Source organism: Leucoraja erinacea, chromosome 12, assembly GCF_028641065.1.
Source record: "Leucoraja erinacea ecotype New England chromosome 12, Leri_hhj_1, whole genome shotgun sequence".
NCBI classification, from domain to species: domain Eukaryota; kingdom Metazoa; phylum Chordata; class Chondrichthyes; order Rajiformes; family Rajidae; genus Leucoraja; species Leucoraja erinaceus.
In genome coordinates this window covers 36,347,130-36,367,699 of record NC_073388.1, presented here as the reverse complement: position 1 = coordinate 36,367,699, position 20,570 = coordinate 36,347,130, and the positions used below count along the sequence as shown (strand labels likewise).

Genomic DNA, 20,570 nt, shown 5'->3' with positions numbered 1-20,570 from the left:
TTTACTTATTTACTTTACTTATTTGATCATTTTATTTTTCTTATTTTACTTTACTTATTTGATAAGTTACAGTCATAGAAGTCATATAATCATACAGCTGACCAAGATATCCAACTTAGCTAGTTGCCTTTGCCTGTGTTTAACCCATAGCCCTCTAAACCTTTCCAATCCATGTACCTGTCCAAATGCCATTTGAATCTTGTTACTATATCTGTTTAGAAACATAGAAAAATAGGTGCAGGAGTAGGCCATTTGGCCCTTCAAGCCAGCACAGCCATTCAATATGATCATGGCTGATAGTCTAAAATCAGTACCCCATTCCTACTTTTTCTCCAAATCCCTTGATTTATTTAGCCCCAAGAGCTAAATCTCTTGAAAACATCTAGTGAATTGGCCTCCACTGCCTTCTTTGGCAGAGAATTCCACAGATTCACAATTCTCTGGGTGAAAAAGTGTTTCCTCATCTCAGTCCTAAATGGCCTACCTCTTATTCTTAAATTGTAACCCCTGGTTCTGGACTCCCACAACATCGGGAACATTTTTCCAGCATGTAGCCTGACCAATCCTTTCAGAATTGTATATGTTTCTACAAGATCCCCTCTCATCCTTTTAAATTCCAGTGAATGCAAGCCCAGTCGACCCATTCTTTCAACATATGTCAGTCCCGCCATCCCTACAATTAACCTGTTGAACCTATGCTGCACGCCCTCAATAACAAGACGTCCTTCCTCAAATTAGGAGACCAAAATTGCACACAATACTCCAGGTATGGTCTCACCAGGGCCCTGTACAACTGCAGTAGGACCTCCTTGCTCCTAAACTCAAATCCTCGCACAATGAAGGCCAACATGCCATCAGCTTTCTTCACTGCCTCCTGTACCTGCATACTTACTTTCAGTGACTGATGTACAAGCACACCCAGGTCTCGTTGTACCTCCCCTTAATCTGACACCATTCAGATAATAATCTGCCTTCATGTTCTTGCCACCAATGTAGATAACCTCACATGTATCTACATTATACTGCATCTGCCCACTCACCCAACCTATCCAAGTCACCCTGCAGCCACATAGCACCCCCCTCCAAGCTCACACTGCCACCCAGCTTTGTGTCTTCCGCAAACTTGGAGATGTTACATTTAATTCCCTCGTCTAAATCGTTAATATATTTCAACCACTTTCTCAAGCAGCTCGTTCCTCATACCCACCACCCTCTGTGTAAAAATGTTGCTCCTTAGGCTCCCTTTAAATCTTTGCTGTCTCAGTTTCAAGCTATCCTCTCTCGTTATTGATTCCTCAAACCTGGGAAAAGACTATGTGTCTACTATTTGTCATCCTGTCTATGGCCTCATAATTTTATACACTTCTAAAAGATCACTCCTCAGTTTCCTACACTTCCGAGAATAAAGTCCAGCCTGCATAACCTCTCTCTATAGCCTGTTCTCTCAAGAAGTGGTAACATCCTCATAAATCTTTTGTGCACTGTTTCTGGGTTTATGGCATTTTTCATACAGCAGGGTGACCAAAATGAACACAATACTCCAAGTCCAGACTCACCAATGCCTTGTATAACTGATATAGGTTTTATGGACTAAGTTGCGTGCAGTATCATCATGTAAATCACCCTGTAAATCACTAAAGACTGTCAGCACATTGAAGGTTCTGATAAATTTCATCATCACTGTCTATGTTTCCTGAGTTTAAGATCCAAGCTGTTGCCAATACTTCCACTGAAACAAACAAGAGGATAGCCTTTACACTCAACATGTGCAAGTCAAAGGTGATCATCTAACCTGCCCCTTTGGTACTACACATTCCTTTCTCACAATAAAGGTTTGTGGTGAAACCCTAGAAACCATGGCTCACATTCTATATCTAGAGATCACCTCTCAGTGAACACAGACATTGATGATGAAATTCACCATCTTTTTCAGTACACCAGCACAGCCTTTGGTCAATTGTGGGAAAGGGTATTTGAAGCTCAAGATTCCAGGAAAGGCGCAAAAATTCATGATCCACTGGGCAGCAGTGATTCCTGCCCTTCTATATGCTTCTGTGATGTGGAGTACCACCTCACAAATAGCCCATCCACTTGCCTATCATCTACCACCTACTTATCTATAGAACAGTCAGTAGTTTCCACATTTGCCTCATCAGCCACTTCCACAAAACCCCACAAACCTGAAGTGGAAACAAATCATCCTCAGCCCTGACGGGCTTTCTTAGGATAATTGCTTGGATAGGTAAGGTATAGAGGTATATGGACAGGTGGGGTTAGTCTTGGTCGGCATGGGCAAATAGGGCTACAAAGCCCGTTTCCATGTTGTATGACTGACAAGAACACTGTTGTTCATTTAAGATTAAAGTTTCTTATTAGAAGTCATTGACCTGAAATTGAACTATTTCTACAAATACTGTCTGGACTGTAAATGTTTCCAGATATTTCATATTTTGCTTAGAAACATTAAAGCTACCTTAGTTAACATTGTAGCTACAAGACGTACAGGTCTGTAGGTTGATTGGCAAGTATAAGTGTAAATTGTCCAGAGTGTGTTTGGAGGATAGTGTTAAAGTACGGGGATCGCTGGTTGGTGCAGACTCGGTGGGTCGAAGGGCCTGTTTCCGCGCTGTATCTCTAAACTAAACTAAAACATAGGAACTCAGTGCTCCTTTAGATTTCAGTCTTAATCACACGCTTTGTATGTCTGTGACAGGAAGTTAGTGGTTATTCTCTGCTTCCGTCCAAGTCTAAAGATGGTCCAGTTAAACCGCCAGTTAAGTTTCCTGGTGTTCCATCAAATTTGAACATATTGAAACTAACGTGTACAGAGCCCTAAAATATTTTAAAAAAACATTAAAGTTATTAACTAACTAAATCACAATCGTTGATGTTTGATAATGTCATGATTAACCTTTCAACAGACAACCGAAAGAGTTCCATTTAACTTTTAAATAGATTTAATATTAGTTACTATGCTCCTAGCACCAGTATCTTGTGCCATTCTCCATAGAAAGCATGTTGCCAAAAGAGATTTGCATTTGAAGAATTGAAAGAATCCTATATTTAGATTTATTTTAGAATGCAACATGGAAATAGGTCTTTCCGCTCGTCGAATGGACGCCAAACATCGATCACACTCGTTCTTTTATCCATTCACTTACTCATCCACTCCTTACATACTAGGGACCAAAGATGTTATAGCGGAGCCATAAGATCATTGCTAGGGACAATTTACATGGGCCAATTAACCTACAAATCCCCAGTACCTGGAGGAAACCCACATGGTCACAGTGGCTCATGCAAACTCCACACTGACAGACCCTACGGCGGGCTCGAACGTAGGTCTTTGGCGCCGAGGCAGCAGCTCCACGCTCATGTTAATTTTAATGTAACTTTGGTTGATATGTTCAGTAACTATTATATTAGCAATTAGATTAATCCGTTGCCATCCCCAGGAATTTAATCCGTTCCCTTCGTATCGTCATTTCAAGTCACGTTATCACGACCACAACGCAGACAGCATTCCGTACATGCGCCTTGGAGATAGAAGCTAAATCTGAGCAAGTGACAATTCTCACGTTTACTCTTCACTTCACTTTGAATTGTTCATTAGCATCCGTCATAAAGAAAAAATGACTGAGTTCGCCGCTGAACCTGTTCCTATGGACGTAGACAAAAACTCGGAAAAGATTGACATGTCTTTGGGCAAGTATAAGTTTCCTAAAATTGTCTGTGCTGGTTTTCTGAAATTATTGATACGAAATCCAAGGAGAGCAGGTCTCTATTACAAGGCATAGAATATGTGATTTAAAAAATGATGTTTTCTTTCACTTTTTGGGAGGGAGTGAAGTGGGAGATGTCGTATGAGATCAGTCAGATGCGAATCACTAAATAAGGAGCGACGATATTGCATTGCTGCAACGTCATGCGTCAGTGCTTAGAAATACTGCGGCCGTCGATCTGCGTCATATATATCTATATCTATAACAGATATATTTAAACACCCATATCTGTCCCATGCCCCCTTTTTCCTGTCAGAGCTCTTAATCCAAGCTTCCTTTGTGCCCACCTGCTTTGCCCTTCACCCTAACATGAACGTGCAAGCCCTGAATTCTTGTTGTCACACTTTTAGAGGTATTCCGCTTTCCTGACGTTCCTGCCTGCAAACAACCGACTCCAATCAACATGTGGGAATAAGCAATAAATGTTGTTTACCTTCACTCATAGTTCCCCTCATTACTCATCCCAGGTCACTGAGTTGCTACTTTTACATGCTGTAATATCCTACCCATATCACCAAATTTAATTTCACAAAAGCATAAGCAAATAGACAGAATAGCCTTTTTGAAGGCAAAGAATCTGACACACATATGTCCTGGTGACCAACTTTGATTTTATTTCGCCCGCATCTTGCCTAAGTTCCTAAGTGTTTCCCTAGTTTTCATTTCAGATTTCAAGTGTTTGCAGTGTTTTACTTGATTTCCTATGAGTTTTGTGGTATGTAAATTACCTTTTGTTGAATGAGCGAATACATATATTTAGTATGATAAATTATTTTAATTTCTATATTATTACTTCAACCAGTCAGTGCTGTTAAAGCTGATCTTTCTCAATATAATCTAGCATGTTAAAATCCGTATGAGACGGCACTCTTAACTAAATTCCAAACATTTTGAAAGTCCTTCACACGGATCTAGTTAATAATTTAGTAGGATTTGTATTTTTAAATCTCTCTCAGAGAGGCTGCTAGGATGAATTGTAATTGTATTGTGCATTTCTATGATCTTGGAGAGATTGGCACAGAATTATTTCATAGCAAAGATATATAATTTTCCTGTTTTAGTATCAATTTTTCCTTTATCAAAGGAAAATGTTGAAGTGACTAAATGGGACAGGCAGCATCTCTGGAGAAAACAAATAGGTGACATTTTGAGTCGACCCTTCTTCAGACTCCTTCAGCAAATTAGATAAGAGGATAGCATTGTATATACAACCCAGTTTTATGCATTAGATCTGGTAATACATGCAAAAATAATTTTTGTACATGCATTATGCAGATGAAATTATTAAACTCAATAAAAAGGAAAACATCTCTGCAATGATTGCAGTTAACAGGACAAGAGAACAACAGAAAAGACAATGGAATTTGCACCCTCACATCCCACAAATTCAGCCATCACAAAGAATGCAACAGAATATACAGGGTAAGCTCTTCATCAAAATTAACCATGTCACAATTGCAAACCCAGTAACTGTACATTTTATCTAATCTTGCATTTTTTTGGCATATTTATTTAGCAGTATGCAAAGATTTGAAATGGAGATAATTGAGATTGTGCCTTCTGTTGGTATCCCAAATCTTGTCTGCCTGTGTATGCAAATGTTACTGGATGGAGGAGCACCAATATATTTCCATGTCAGGATAGTGTACAATGTACGAGTGAGGGTGATAACCGGAAGTGGTTTTGTTCCCCACACCTGATGCCTTTTTATGCTTCTTGGTGGTTGAAGTGCCTGGATTGGGAAGATGGAAAATATTTCATCACACTTCTGCCGTATGCCTAGTCTTTGGCTTGGATTTGCATCCATGAAATTTATGTAGTTAGTTCAGTTGGGTTTCACATCATTGGTGACTCCTAAAGCTTTGATGGTGAAATCATGGACATAGGGAAACAAGTGCATAGTTTCCAAAAAATGCTATTGCTGGGTAGTTACGGTGATGCAAAAGGTGTTTGGCATGCTGGTCTTCATCAATAAGGGAGTTCAGTATAGAAGTCTGGATGTTATGTTACAGTTGTACAATATTTTGGTGAGGCTGCCCTTATGTATGGCAGTATTATGTTCAGTTTTCAGTCGTGTTTCAGTTATTGTGTTCAAGCTAGAACTTTCTTCCTTGCAGTGCAGTAGTCAGAGGGATGATCTTATAGAGGTGTGAAAATTATATGAGGAATAGATAGGGAATCTTTTTCCTCACGGTAGGGGAATCAAGAACTAAAAGGTATAAGTTTATGGTGAGATGATAAAGATTTAATAGGAATCTAAGGGGCAATGAGGGCATGAATAGGTGCAATAACAACATTTGGACAGGTACATTAATAGGAAAAGGTTTAAAAAATGTGGGGCAAACACAGGCAAATAGGATTAGTTTAGATATGGCATCTTGATTGGGAGAGTGGGCTGAGATGTGGCAGATGGAATACAGTGTAGCAAAGTGTGCAGTAACATATTTTGGTAGTTGGAATAAAGATGTAGACAATTTTCTAAATGGAGAGATAATTCAGAAATGGGAGGTGCAAATGGACTCAGGAGTGCTGGTGCAGAATTCCCAAAATGTTAATTTGCAAGAAGAATTGGTAGTAAGGAAGGCAAATGTAATGCTAGCATTTATTTTGAGAGGGCTAGAATACAGAAACAGGGATGTAATGCTGAGGCTTTATAGGCACTTTTGGGCCCGATATCTGAGGAAAGATGTGCTGGCATTGGAGAGGTTTACAAAAATGAATTTAGGAATTATTGGGTTAACATATGATGGGCGTTTAAAGACACTGGGCCTCACTTGCTGGAGTTTAGAAGGGTGGGGGAGGGGAAGCCTCATGGAAACTTACAGAATAGTGAAAAGCCTAGATAGAGAGAATGTGGAGAGGATGTATCCACTAGCGGGAAAATTTAGGACAAAAGCTAGAGCCACAGCATACAAGGAAGTACCTTTAAAAAGGAGAGGAGGCGGAATTATTTGGTCAGAGAGTGGTGAAACTGTGGAATTTATTGCCATTGACAGCTATGGATGCCAAGTCAATGGATATTTTTAAGGCTTGACAGATTCTTGATTGGTAAGGGTGTCATAGGTTATGGCGTGGAGGCAGAAAAATGGGGTTGAGAGGGAAAGATAGATCAGCTATGATTGAATGGTAGAATAGCCTTGATGGGCCAAATGACCTAACACTGCTCATAGAACCTATTAACAAGTTGAGCCACAAGGCTTCTTTTGGTACGGTATGTCTCTGTGAATTAGGTGGCCAAAGCTGCTGGCGAGCTGCTGATTCTTTGGAGGGCATGCTGATTCTTTGGAGGGCATTAATAATGATTTGTAGTATAACTGGCTCAGCTATGGGCAACATTATGTAAGCAGCAGCAATTTGCTTAAGTAAATAGGTAACAATAGGGGGCAGAGGATGAATGCTGTAATCCTGAGATAGAAATGTAAACAGGAGATTTATGCCCAGTCAAGCCAAAGCAATTTTCTTATTAATTCTAATACTGAGCTACAAATGTGATAATTCAATACATATGAAAATGTTATCACCTGTAACAAGCTGATTATTTTTCTCTTGTCCATTCAAATAGGATCTAGTCGACCACCGGGAAATGCCTTTGGATCACGAGGATATGGGAGAATTAATCAACGCTGGCAAACACAGGCTAGATATCCCAGAATTAGACCAGATGGAAGAGAACCAACCATAGCAGTCAAACAAGTGAGTCTTTTAATTATTAACATTCATCAGGTTATAATAGGAGTAGCATTAGGCCATTCGGCCAATCTGCCATTGATTCATGGCTGATCTCTCTCTCCCTCCTAATCCCATTTCCTGCCTTCACCCCATAACCTCTGACACCTGTACTTATCAAGAATCTATCTATCTCTGCCTTAAAAATATCCATTGACTTGGTCTTCATAGCCTTTTGTGGCAAATAATTCCACACATTCCCTCGGACTAAAGAAATGTCTCCTACTTAAAAGAACGTCCTTTAACGTCCTGTCCTAGAATCTCCCACTAATGGAAACATCCATTAGTGGGAGCAAGATAATGCAAATAAATTAGCAAATGAAATAAAGCCCTATTTTGTCTTTGTGATTTTTTGAATTTTAAAATCAATTTCTTTATTGAATTTTCAGCAGATTGCACCCATTCGGAAAGGAACTCCAAGGATCATATGGGGAAGAGCACAGCAAACCAAGAAGAGTTTCAGGCCTACACGACAGGGGCTTCCTCAACTGCTGAAAAGAAGGTAACAATAACTTAATTGTATCAACAATTACAGTATGCATCCAGTCTCTCTTAACTCTGCATCAGAAATATCGTAACTCTTTCATAAAATTGTTATGAATGACAGTACCTCAAAGTGGCTGTGGGAATACTGAGGAAGGTGGCAAGATACAAGAGTACAAGGAAATACATTTGGCTGTCATGTTGAGTTAAATTGACCAAGACACATTTGAAGGAAGAAAAGTATGTTTGATATCATTCTGTTTCAAACATTTGCAAACTAAGTACAGGTGCACAACCTTTTATCCCCGAAGTTCCAAATAACGAAAAGCTCCGAATAGCGGACATTTTTTCGGTCCTTGAAGAAAGGTCCTTGAAGACGTTCACCGAGGGCGGCCCGCAGAGGTGACAGCGGAACCTCCGGTCGGTCCTCGAAGAAAGGGGAACTAAATCCCCATTCATAAAAGAGAAGGTGAGGGTATATTGCGTGGGAGGGTTAATAATTGACAATCTGCTGCTGCCTGCCCGCTGAGTTAAAAAGTTCCCACGGTAGACTCACGATACACAGTTTTTTAAAGTCAGCGGGCAGGCAGCAGCAGATTGTCGCTCCCTTCAGTTTCACCCCACCTACACCCCTCTGCTTCCTGGCCATGTGTGTGACCCCTTCCCTCCCCTCTCCGGCTCCCCACCCATTGCACCGGTGCGGGGGCTTTGCACTGTCTTCACGTCGGCGATGCCAGCAGGTCAGTGCCAGTCACCGGAGACGTCAGGACCAACGGGACACCGACCCCCAGGCCCACTGCAAGCACGGAGATCCCAGAGACCCACAGCCAGCAGCAGCCCAGCCCCGTTCCAACTCCAGAGGAACACGCTCCCCGTAGGGACAGAAGCTGATGGTGTGCAAGGTACGTCTTGGTCTTGGGGTTGCGGATGAGGCGGCGCAGCTCGGGCTGTGACGTCTCCGGCCACCCCCCTGTACAGGAGCTGAGACTGGGAACTGTGGGGTTGTTTGCAGTTGCAGAGGGAGGGGGCAAGGACGGTACAGTTCCCAGTCTCAGCTCCAGTCCAGGGGGGTGGCCGGAGACGTCAGGACCAACGGGACACCGACTGTAAGCACGGAGATCCCAGAGACTCACAGCCAGCAGCAACTCTAGCCCAGCCCCGCTCCAACTCCAGAGGAACCCGGGTTGCGGATGAGGGGGCGCAGCTCGGGCTGTGGGCGAACTGCCACTTGTCGCTGTAGCGGCGCATTGGGGAGCAGATTCCTGTTGGTCCTGACGTCTCCGGCCACCCCCCTAGACAGGAGCTGAGAGACGTCAGGACCACCAGAAGCCGCTCCCCGATGGGCCGCTATGGCGACGTGGCAGTTCGCCCACAGCCCGAGCTGCGCCCCCTCATCGGGACACCGACCCTCAGGCCCACTGCAAGCACGGAGATCCCAGATCAGCAACTCCAGCCCAGCCCCGCTCCAACTCCAGAGGAACACGCTCCCCGTAGGGGCAGAAGCTGATGGTGTGCAAGGTACGTCTTGTTCTTGGGGTGGCGCAGCTCGGGCTGTGGGCGAACTGCCACTTGTCACCGTAGCGGCCCATCAGGGAGCGGATTCCTCTGGAGTTGGAGGGACAGGGAGACACAGTGGCTTTTGAGAATGGTGGGCAATCACTTCCAAAGTTCTGCCCACACAGTCAGTACACCTCTCCTACACTTGTCTCCCGCACTAAGATCATCTCGCAGAGAATGATCCCAGCCTAACCCTCCCTATTCTCTCCTATTCTGCAAGAAAAAACTACATTGAAGACTCAAACTCGCGATCGAGTAACTGCCGGGATCTAGGCGCAAACTCGCGATCTTGCGGATATGAGCCGAGCACTCTACCACTGTGCCAGCCGTTAAAATCTACGCTAAAAATCTTCCATTCCGAAAGCCGAAAAATTCTGAATTACGAAAAGTGTCTGGTCCCAAGGCTTTCGGATAAAAGGTTGTGCACCTGTATATTTAAACTAGGGGTCATTATCAGAAATTAGCTGTTCAAGTAAGCCTTGATTTTATGCATATATGGACCTCAATTTATCTATAGTATGTTCAGTCATAATACGAGTTCATGTGTTACACTTTAATCTACTTTATCTTAATCGCAAAACTCTCCATGTACTTTAAAAAGCTCTGTAAATCACGGGCATTACAGCAAAGGAGTTTTCAAAGGTTTATTGCAAATTTGTTCAATTTTTGCCATGATTCAAGATCATCATTCAAACTATTATTTTATATGCAGTCAATAAAAAATTTGGTAAAAACCTCTCTCAACAGAATAGGTATTATCATTCTCTTATCCACATAATGCAACCCTGTTCACATGACAACTCGTGTTTGAATTCTGTCCATCCCTCCAATATCTGTTCATAGACCTTTTTCAACAATGGATCATTCTGGGTTTTGTCTGCAGTTTCATACTCGGTTATTTAAAAGTCCTCATTGTTTCATTTACACATCCAACTTGAGGGTTCCCATGTGGTAGACATGACAAAACATCTAGTAGCGTTCTGGAGGCACAAGAGACTGTAAAGCATTAACTAGAGCAAATGACAAACAACTGTATGAACTCTCCAAATATGGTTGAAGAAGAGAAGACTAACAGAAACTAGAGCGAGAGAGGCTCAGTGAATTTCCTTCGAAGGGGGGAGGACAATTTCTTCAGAGGCTTATTTTGAGGAGGTTTTGCAGTAGGGTGATATAATGGAGATGTAAGAGATTGCAGATGCTATACTCAGGAGCAGTGATGAATCCTGATTCTTTACCTAAAACACTCACCATCCCTCTGCCTCCAGAGATGCTGCCTGATCTGCTGAGTTCATACAGCAGTCTGGTTTTTTTGTAATAGTGTTCTGTTTGGAACTTTAATACGTCAATAGATAATAATAAAATTTCAGAATTTCTGGAAGATTGTAACCTTCCAAAATTAGAATTGAGGGAACAAGAGGAACTGGGAGCAACAATTACTTCTAAGGAGATAGAAGACACAATAAAAACACTAAAGAATGGTAAAACACCAGGACCAGACGGATTCAGTAGTGAATTCTATAAAGCCTTTTATGATATAGTTACCCCACGATTACAGAAAATGTATACACACGCTTTTAAAGAGCAAAGCTTACCCGAAACATTAGCAGAATCAACGATCACATTAATACTTAAAAAAGATAAAAACATAGAAGAACCAGGCTCATATAGAGCTATTGCTTTGTTAAATACGGATCAAAAAATAATAGCGAAAACACTAGCCAGTAGACTAAGCAGGTACGTTAGTAGATTAATAAATGGAGATCAAACAGGATTTATACCTAAGAGACACTCATTCAATAATTTGAGACGTTTGCTTAACATAATGCACTCACATAAATCTCACGACCAAGAGTTATCTATTATCTCACTGGACGCAGAAAAAGCGTTTGATCAAGTAGAATGGGATTATATGATTAAAGTATTGCAAAAATTCCAATTGGGAGAAAACTTTATCGCATGGATAAAACTATTATATAACAAACCTACGGCTAGAATATTAACTAATAATATCTTATCCTCGAAATTTGAACTATCAAGGGGCAATAGACAAGGATGCTCATTATCACCGCTGTTATTTGCTTTGGTAATTGAACCCCTTGCTGAAAAAATAAGAACACATCCGGATATTTATGGTTATAATACAAAATACTCAAAGAATAAAATATCCCTATATGCCAATGATGTACTACTGTACATCACAAAACCACAAATTAGTATACCAAACATACTAAACTTAATTGAGGACTTTGGATCCTTTTCAGGATATAGAATAAATTGGAACAAAAGTGAAATTATGTCGATAAAACCAAAAGACTCAACACAGCTTCGGAAATTTCCCTTTAAAATAGCTACAGAAAAATTCAAATATTTGGGAATTGAATCTGTGATTGAATCAAATTTGTGATTATCTGAAAAAACACACAAAAGACTATCATAATATGTCTTCCGACTTATTGGATGAAGCAATGAAGACCAAGGCGGAATCAGCTAATTTAATATCGTACCTATATAATATCATTTTAAACATAGAAATACCCACAACAGATGGAATTAGAAAAGATTGGGAACAAGAATTAGCTATAAAAATCTCAAAAGAGACCTGGGATAATCATTTACTACAGGTGCATAAATGTTCGATCAACGTACGACATACGCTCATCCAATTTAAAACATTACATAGATTATACTATTCAAAAACTAAATTAAATAAAATCTTCCCAAATGTTTCACCAATCTGTGATAAATGCCTATGTCAAAACATTACATCTGGAAGAGATGAGATTCCTCCTAGCAGGTAAAGCAGACCAATTCCAAAAGACGTGGTCTATGTTTCTGGACCTATTACAAGTATGAGGTGCAATAGTAATCTAAAAAAAACAAATATATAAATAAGCGGAATCAGGACCTGGTAACGGGAGGTAAAATAACAAAAACAGACTTGGTTGGTAGTCCCCTTTCTGCGGAGTTTAATGTTATAATAGAGTGATTGTTTCTATTTTCTCTTTCTTTCTTTTCTAGGGTCTATTTTCTCACTTTACTTCCTTCTCTAACTTCTTTCCTAAGGGGCTTTTTTTCCCCTACACTCTTGCACTGCACGACTCTCTTGCACTTTCTTTACTTTCCTTACTTCTACCTTTTTCTTAAAGCTCAAAAAAAAATGAAGCGGTACAAAAAATGTATTAAGATATATGTGTTGTGTAAGATTGTAATTTACCGTACTTCTAATAAAAATAAAATTAAAAAAAAATAAATAAAAAATACTCAATTTTATTGTTGGAATGCAAAAAAAAAAAAATGTGTTCATCCTTGATGATGCCATTTTAAATGGCTCTGAATTAGGATATAATTTATCCACTAGCGGAGGGGGAGCAGAGAGGGAGGGGCTCAGAATTCCTGTCAAAGAGAGGAGGGAAGCCTCTTCAAAGTGAGCATTGCTTGAACAAAGGTTCTGCTCCGTGAAATGGATCAAATTTCTTGATTCCTTACGTGATTCCTAGTACTTATTTCTCAGTTTATACATAATTTCACTAATTTTCTTGTGAGGTTATGAGACGTAAAAGCAAATGGTTTCTCTTACCCATTATTCTTTTGTATGGCTTGCAACTGCACCAATATCATTATGTCATTTCACTTGACAACATCAATGTGTGCGCAGAATCAAAATAAATACTGTACTGTACTCTTAAGAGTGTGGGGAGAATAAAAACTGGGATCAATGTAGGCTTAGTGTAAATGTGCAGATGATGGTTAGCATGCAGTTGTTGGGCCAAATAGCCTGTTTGTGTGGTCTGTCTACAGTATTTGTCTCTGGGGAGAACTTCACTGACATCTTTTTGTTTTGCTTTCATCATGCACACTTCATTGTTCTTTGCTGCACCTTAAGAACTGGAAAGAGTCATATGTAAAACGGCATCATCCCCAGGAACAACCCTAGTTCTGCTGCAGTGTCATATTTTGCACAGTAAATAAGCTTCATCATTCTTTCATTGCTTGTAGTCCATTGACATCAACAATTTCTACACTGTTTCTAATTGCCTTGTATCATCTTCAGTTATACTAAATTGAACATTTTCGGCAAAATATATTTTTTCTGTTTATAAATTTCTGGCAATTAACCTTGATTAACCACTAATTTGCTCCCGACAACATTTCAGAATGAGGCCAAGGTCAGAGTTAGGCCAAATGCAAATTGGAGGAGCATCACCTCATATTTTGCTTGTGCAGCATACAACCTAGCGGTATGAATATTGTTTTCTCCAACTTCGTAATCTTTGCATTCCCTCTCTCTCTCTCCATCCCTGCCTCGTCCTATTCATCGTACTAATTTCACTGTTTGTATCACACGTTATCACCTTCCCACAGCCAACAATGGGCCATTGTGGGCTCCACCTTTTGTTGATCATTGTTGCTTTTTGCATCTCTTTCATTCATTATACCAATATCTCTTGTTTTCCTCTCGCCTGACTCTCGGTCTGAAGAATGGTTTGGACCCGAAAGGTCACCTATTCTTTTTCTCCAGAGATGCTACCTGACCGACTGAGTTACTCCAGCTTTTTGTGTTTACCTTTGGTGCAAACCAGCATCTGCAATTTCATCCTACATATTTTATCCATATTGGCCAGGAAATTCTTGGCAAAACTCTTGACTCAATGGATTAACATCAGGAGTGCTTTTTGTGTATGTCGATGGTCAAGTCATGCTGAAGTACATTGCCAATTTTTCTCCAGAGATGCTACCTGACCGACTGAGTTACTCCAGCTTTTTGTGTCTACCTTTGGAGCAAACCAACATCTGCAATTTCATCCTACATATTTTATCCATATTGGCCAGGAAATTCTTGGCAAAACTGTCTCTGTACTGTACACTGACAATGACAATTAAAATTGAATCTGAATCTGAATCAATGTTCAATTGAGCATAGTCATGGGAGAGTTCCAATTGTTTGAAGAAATTTGATCCTTCTAACTCAGCATGCAAAGCAAAATGCAGAGTGAATATTGTTCGTGGTGAATGTCTTGATTTTCATGACATTGTAGCCTTTGCGCAGGTTCACTGTTTTCTGCCTTGGGTACAACCTAGCACACTTAGTCTGTTTTTAGAAAGCACAACATTTGGTTCTCATTTATCCAGTTTCTTTCAATTTGATTCTTTGGAGTGCATGGGATGGATTTGGGCTTGCAATCGTCTAATGCTCACATTGTACTCTTTTTTGCCAGTGCAGCTGTCTTTGAAAATATCATCATATAATCCAACAACGTGCCAAGCTATACTCCAAATTTCCTAATATCTATTGTTATTTTGAATTGCCACTGAAATTGCTTTTGTGGCATGTTTTAGCCTTGAATCTGCGGGCTGCCAAATTAACACACAGACAGTGTCATATTGCATGGAAAGAGGTTTTGATTCCGTGGTGACAATCAAACATCCGTTAACGCTAATCCTACACTTGTACCATGTTTTCCCTAAATTTCCACCAACTCCCAAAATTTCCATCAAGATTCCGCCATTCACCTCTGCATTAGGGACAATTTACAATAGCCAATTAATTTACCAACACACATCCTTGGAATGTGAGCACACAGAGGAAATCCATATACTGGGAGAAAATGCAAACTACACAAATAGCACTGGAGATCGGGATTGAATCCTCTGCTGTGCCATCATCCATTCTTTCTCCAGCTACTTTACATGCAAATTTAAATGTAGGCTTTGCTTGTTCAACAGATTTGACTGAATTTATTGAAAAAAGTGCTGGAAGAACTCAGCGTGTCATGGAGCAACTGTGAAGGGAATGGACTGACGACATTTTGGGTTGGGACTCATCTTCAGACTGAATTTGTGATTTGCCGGTCCATATACAAGCCCATTGTGTAAGGCATGTTCCAAAAAAGCATCAAATTACGCAGTTCCTAATTTAACAATATATAAAATGTTCTTACCCAGTTTCTGTGACAAACCTATAGCTTTTAGCTATTTCCAACACATTTGGTTCAAATAAGCATGGCATCTTTTACCTTGGAATGATATTTATTAAAGTGCTATATGTATCTGGCCAATTTTAATTGGTTGTATTACTTTTTTTAACATTCACTCGTCATATCGTTTTGGGGTTTCATTGTATTTCTTTATCATTCAGCTTTTTGGATATTGTTTGTCTGCAAGGAGATGTCCTTTAATTTGATCTACGAGCTGAATAGTTCTCAGGCTCAGTTGCTCACATGTCTAAGCTTCCGATATAATCAAACACAGAAGCCATTTTGTTGTATACCTGCACATTAATAGTACGCCTAACATGTCTGCAGTAATCCAGTTATTGGCACTATCACTTGCCTGTGTAGATTGCTGAGCTATGCTCTCTCATTGATATAGACATCTTCAATGAGATTTCTTACATGCAGTCACAGCAAGTCAAGAAATAGGTTTTGGTGCAAGCTTTCCAAAAGCTTGCCAGGCGAGAACTTGCAAAATACTGTACTTGAATAAACTGATCAGCATCCTCATCACTAATTTATATGTCTTCAGACTACATTGAGGGCATATATGTAAAGGTTTGTTTGCAAAACAGTACACAAACTATTTGCATATTGAATTGCTAAATTCCTGGTATAAAACTGTTACATTGTTTGAGGAGCTAACACACATCACACGAGATTGCTATCCAATATATGAATACGCGCATGGAAATAGAGAAGTTGGTGTCCCATGCCTAAAATTCCCCTTATACCCAGAATCAAGCTAGTAATTGTACCTTGCATATCCAAAACCGCATGCTAGGTGTGGTCTTACCAAAGTTCTGCACAGATGTTACAAAACCTTGTATTTCAAACTGTTTGCAAAAAGGGCTAACATACACAATTTCCTTCCTTTTTGCTTCCTATCTGTGCATGTTAGTTTTCTACGTTGTGATCTCTTTGCTGAACAAGACATGCATTCCCTACCATGCTGTTCTGTTTTATTTTATTATGCTTTCTTTTAAAACTAATATCATAATTTCCTGTCTTACTCTTTTTTGCTCACTTAATCTATCCATATTCATTTGTGGAATATTCTTAAACTTTGCACAGCCCAACGTCCCACCTATCTTTTGTATTGCTAGTCATAAGTGGTAGCTAGCTTAGCCATTCCATTTGCAGGTAACCATAGCTATAAGGGGTAGACAAAACTGCTGGAGAAACTCAGCGGGTGAGGCAGCATCTATGGAGTGAAGGAAATAGGCGACGTTTCGGGTCAAGACCCTTCTTCAAATTGATGTGAGTGTGGGGGGGGGGGGGGGGGGGGGGGGGGGGGGGGGGGGGAGGGGGGGAGAAGAAGAAAGGAAGCGGTGGAGACTGGGCTGAGGAAGAGCTGGGTAGGGGAGGAGAAAACAGGGTATATATGGGTGAACCTGCAGCAGTAGCAAGTCTGGATTTTGAAAAGTATTTGTTGACGTCCCACAAAAGGTTATAAAAAAAAATAAGGCCCCTTGAAGTGAAGGATAGGTGGATAATCCGGTGGATAATTTAAAAGGGAGAACAATAGGTTTGAAATGACAAGTCATTTTTAGATTGGCTGACATTTATCTTTCGGTATTGGTTTATTATCGTCACGAGTAATGAGATATAGTGAAAAATGTTGTTTTGCGCTCTATCCAGCCAAATCATACCTTACCTGACTACATCAGGTAATGCAATAGAGAACATGAACAAAGAAGAGAATATTGTGTTACAGCTCCAGAGAAATTGCAAATAAAGTGTAAGGGTTGCAACAAGATAGATTCTTGGCAAATGAGAGATCTGTTGAAGAGTCTGATAGTATGTGTCTTTTAGCTTTTGTATCTTATGCCTGGCAGGAGAAGAGAGAATGATTAGCATGTGAGTACCCCTTGATTATGTTGGCTACTTTCTCAGGGCAGCATGAAGTATAGATGAAGTTGAGGGGGGAGGGATAGGACTGTGCCCACAACTCTCTGTAATTTCTTGTGGTCTTGGGCAGAGCAGTTACCATACCAAACTGTGATGTATCCAGATAGAATGCTTACTGTGGTGCGTCTATGTAAATTGGTATCAATTAAAGGGTCATCGGACGCTAGGTGAATGTTCTTAGCCTTCTGAGGAAGTAAAGGCATTGGAGTGCTTTCCTGGCTACAACGATATTGAGGTTGGATCAGGACAAATTCTTGGTGATATTTACACCCGAGAACTTGAAGGTCTTGACCGTCTCCAATTCAGCACCATTGATGGTGGATGTTATGCGTACTTCCTGACATTAATAACTAGCTCCTTTATTTTGTCTACATTGATAGGGAGGTTGTTATCTTGACTTCATGCTTCAAAGCTCTTTATCTCCTTCATATACTCTGTCTTGTCATTGTTGAGATCCGGCCAATGATGGTGGTTTTATCAGCAAATTTGTAAATAGAATTAGTGCAGAATTTGGCCATAGTGTATAGGATGTATACAAAGGAACTGACAACACATCCTTATGGAGCATCAGTATTGAGAATTATTGTGGAGGATGTTTTGTCATCTATCCTTACTGATTGCACCCTATGGGTCAGTAAGTCAAAGATCCAGTTGCAGAGGGGAAGTTGAGTCCTAAGTCTCAGAGTTTGAGGATGAGTTTGTTGGAATTATAGTGTTAAAGGCAGAGCTATAATCAATAAAGTGGAAGTGTCACATGTATCTTTCTAATCCAAATGTTTCAGGATGAGTGTAGGGCCAGGAAGATGGTTTCTGCCATCGGCCAGTTGTCGGAGGAGGCAAAGGTTCTGGGGACACAACAGGGGACTCCATCCGGGACAGTATTTTAAAATAAAGTGGGTAGTTTAGGGAGAATGAATCCCCCTTATAGTTATGTTTAAGAAGGAACTGCAGATGTTTAAGAAGGAACTGCAGATGCTGGAAAATCGAAGGTAGACAAAAATGTTGGAGAAACTCAGCGGGTGAGGCAGCATCTATGGGGCGAAGGAAATAGGCAACGTTTTGGGTCGAGACCCTTCTTCAGACCATTTTTACAGCAACATTAACTAACATTTCCAGACAACTTTCCCTTTCTGTTCGTTGTTTCCCCAATTATTATTTTGTTCTGCATCCTTAAAAATAGAAGTTGTATCTCACCTGAAACCTCTGCTACCACTGCATTTTAAAGTTATCTGATTCATCAGGACACCGTTTTCTGTCCAGTTTAACTGAAGTTCATCGCAAACAAAAGCACCCTATTTTCTTCAGTAAAGGGGCCAGTTTTGCATGAATCAAAACCCTGATCTTTAAATTCACTGTCAGACATGGCACAAAGCCTTTGATCCATTGGATTATATGTTAATTTGTATGTTGAATAATAATTAAAAAGACCTTCGAACTAGTTTATTTCCATTTGGCCCTTATTTACTCCAACTTTCTCTTTCCTAGTTCTACACTTATCATTGATTACTGCACAGAACAGAACAGCTGGATCCTTTTTCCCTTTTCAAATGTAAGGAAGTCTCTAGATTTGTGGTACACTCCGGAAGTGGCGGCGCTGGGAACGGCTGCGGCTCGCCTGCAGTCCGTTTGTCTTTTACTTTTTTGTGTTGTTTTTTTTTCGTTTTGTCTAGTTATGTTTTTGGTTTTTAGGCTGTGTTTATGTGGGGAGGGGGGTGGGGGGTGAAACGGGGGCTGCTGTCACTCCCTTCGGGGGAATACGACCTTTTTGTCGTATCCCCCTTCTCTGCCTCCGTCTACGCTGAGGCCTAGCGGAGCCGGCGACCTCGGGACTCTGGAGGCAGCTGACAGGACTCGTCCTGGGCTCGCTCCCGGCCCAGCCCGGGATGGAACGGTGCTCCCGTGAGAGCGGCATGGTGAGGGGCTGGAGTGGCCCAGCCCGAGGGAGGAATGGCACTCCCGCTGGAGTGGCCCAGCCCGAGGGAGGAACGGCACTCCCGTCGGAGTGGCCCAGCCCGAGGGAGGAACGGTACTCCCGCTGGAGTGGCCCAGCCTGAGGGTGGAACGGTACTCACGTGAGGGTGATCCGGTCCGGGGGCTGGGACGGTGCTCCAGTGGCTGGGACGACGTTCTGGCGGCGGTGTCCAGAGTCGTGGGTTCAGCCGCGGGCCGGCGGCTGCGTGTGCTGGACTGGAGGTGTGGCGGCTTCGACCACCCCGGGCCGCAGTGTTTGATCCGGCCCGTTCGCGGAGCTCGGTGAGCTGTGGGACTGTTTGTACCATCGCCCGGTGGGGTATCGCCTCAGCGCAGAGGGAGAAGAGGGAAGAGACTGCAGCCCTAAGATTTTTACCTCCACCACAGTGAGGAGGTGTTTGGAGGACTCACTGTGGTGGATGTTAATTTGTGTTTATTGTTGGTTATTATTGTATCATTGTATGTATGACTGCAGGCACAAAATTTCGTTCAGACCGTAAGGTCTGAATGACAATAAAGGAAATTCAATTCAATTCAATTAAAGATCAACATGTATTTTGGGGTATTTGAATGCAACGGCAGAGTACTTGGCCACTCGACAATATTCTACCTTACAATACAATGTTTCATTTGCCTGCTGCGCTATCCTGCCAGTGTTAGATTTCTCAAATTTCCTATCCATTCAGGGTGTAATGACTTCACGTCTATGAGACAAGATCTAATAGGTGCCTTGTCTATACATCAGTTCCCGTAATTAATTAATTCACAATCACGTTAAATAAGATGAGTTTGGCAATAGAAGTACACTAAGTTAGAATACATAATGTAAACTTATATTAACCCCTTCAGGGCAATTTCACAGTTGTGTTTGAATTTGAAGTTAATTCTGAAATAGTCAAGCTATAAGGTGGCGCAGCGGTGGAGTTGCTGCCTTTTAGCGACAGAGACCCGGGTTCAATCCCAACTATGGATGCCATCTGTATGGAGTTCATACATTGTCCCCGGGACCAGCTTGGGGTTTCTCCGGGTGCACCGGTTTTCTCCCACACTCCAAAGACGTACAGGTTTATAAATTGATTGGCTTGGTAAAATTGTCCCTAGTGTGTATAGGATAGTGTTGATTTGCAGGGATCATTGGTTGGTGCAGGCT

The 20,570-nt window shown here is 41.2% G+C and overlaps 1 protein-coding gene across 1 annotated transcript in view; it reads left to right on the top strand.

The window, feature by feature from the left end:
- Positions 1 to 1,445: 1,445 nt before the first annotated feature.
- Positions 1,446 to 20,570, top strand: part of LOC129702253 (UAP56-interacting factor-like) — a 41,757-nt gene continuing 22,632 nt past the window's right edge. Inside the window, exons 1-4 of the mRNA XM_055643928.1 lie at positions 1,446 to 3,705; positions 5,058 to 5,204; positions 7,345 to 7,475; positions 7,898 to 8,010. Coding sequence (XP_055499903.1) covers positions 3,633 to 3,705; positions 5,058 to 5,204; positions 7,345 to 7,475; positions 7,898 to 8,010 — 464 coding nt within the window. The 5' untranslated portion in view covers positions 1,446 to 3,632. The remainder of the gene's footprint in view (positions 3,706 to 5,057; positions 5,205 to 7,344; positions 7,476 to 7,897; positions 8,011 to 20,570) is intronic.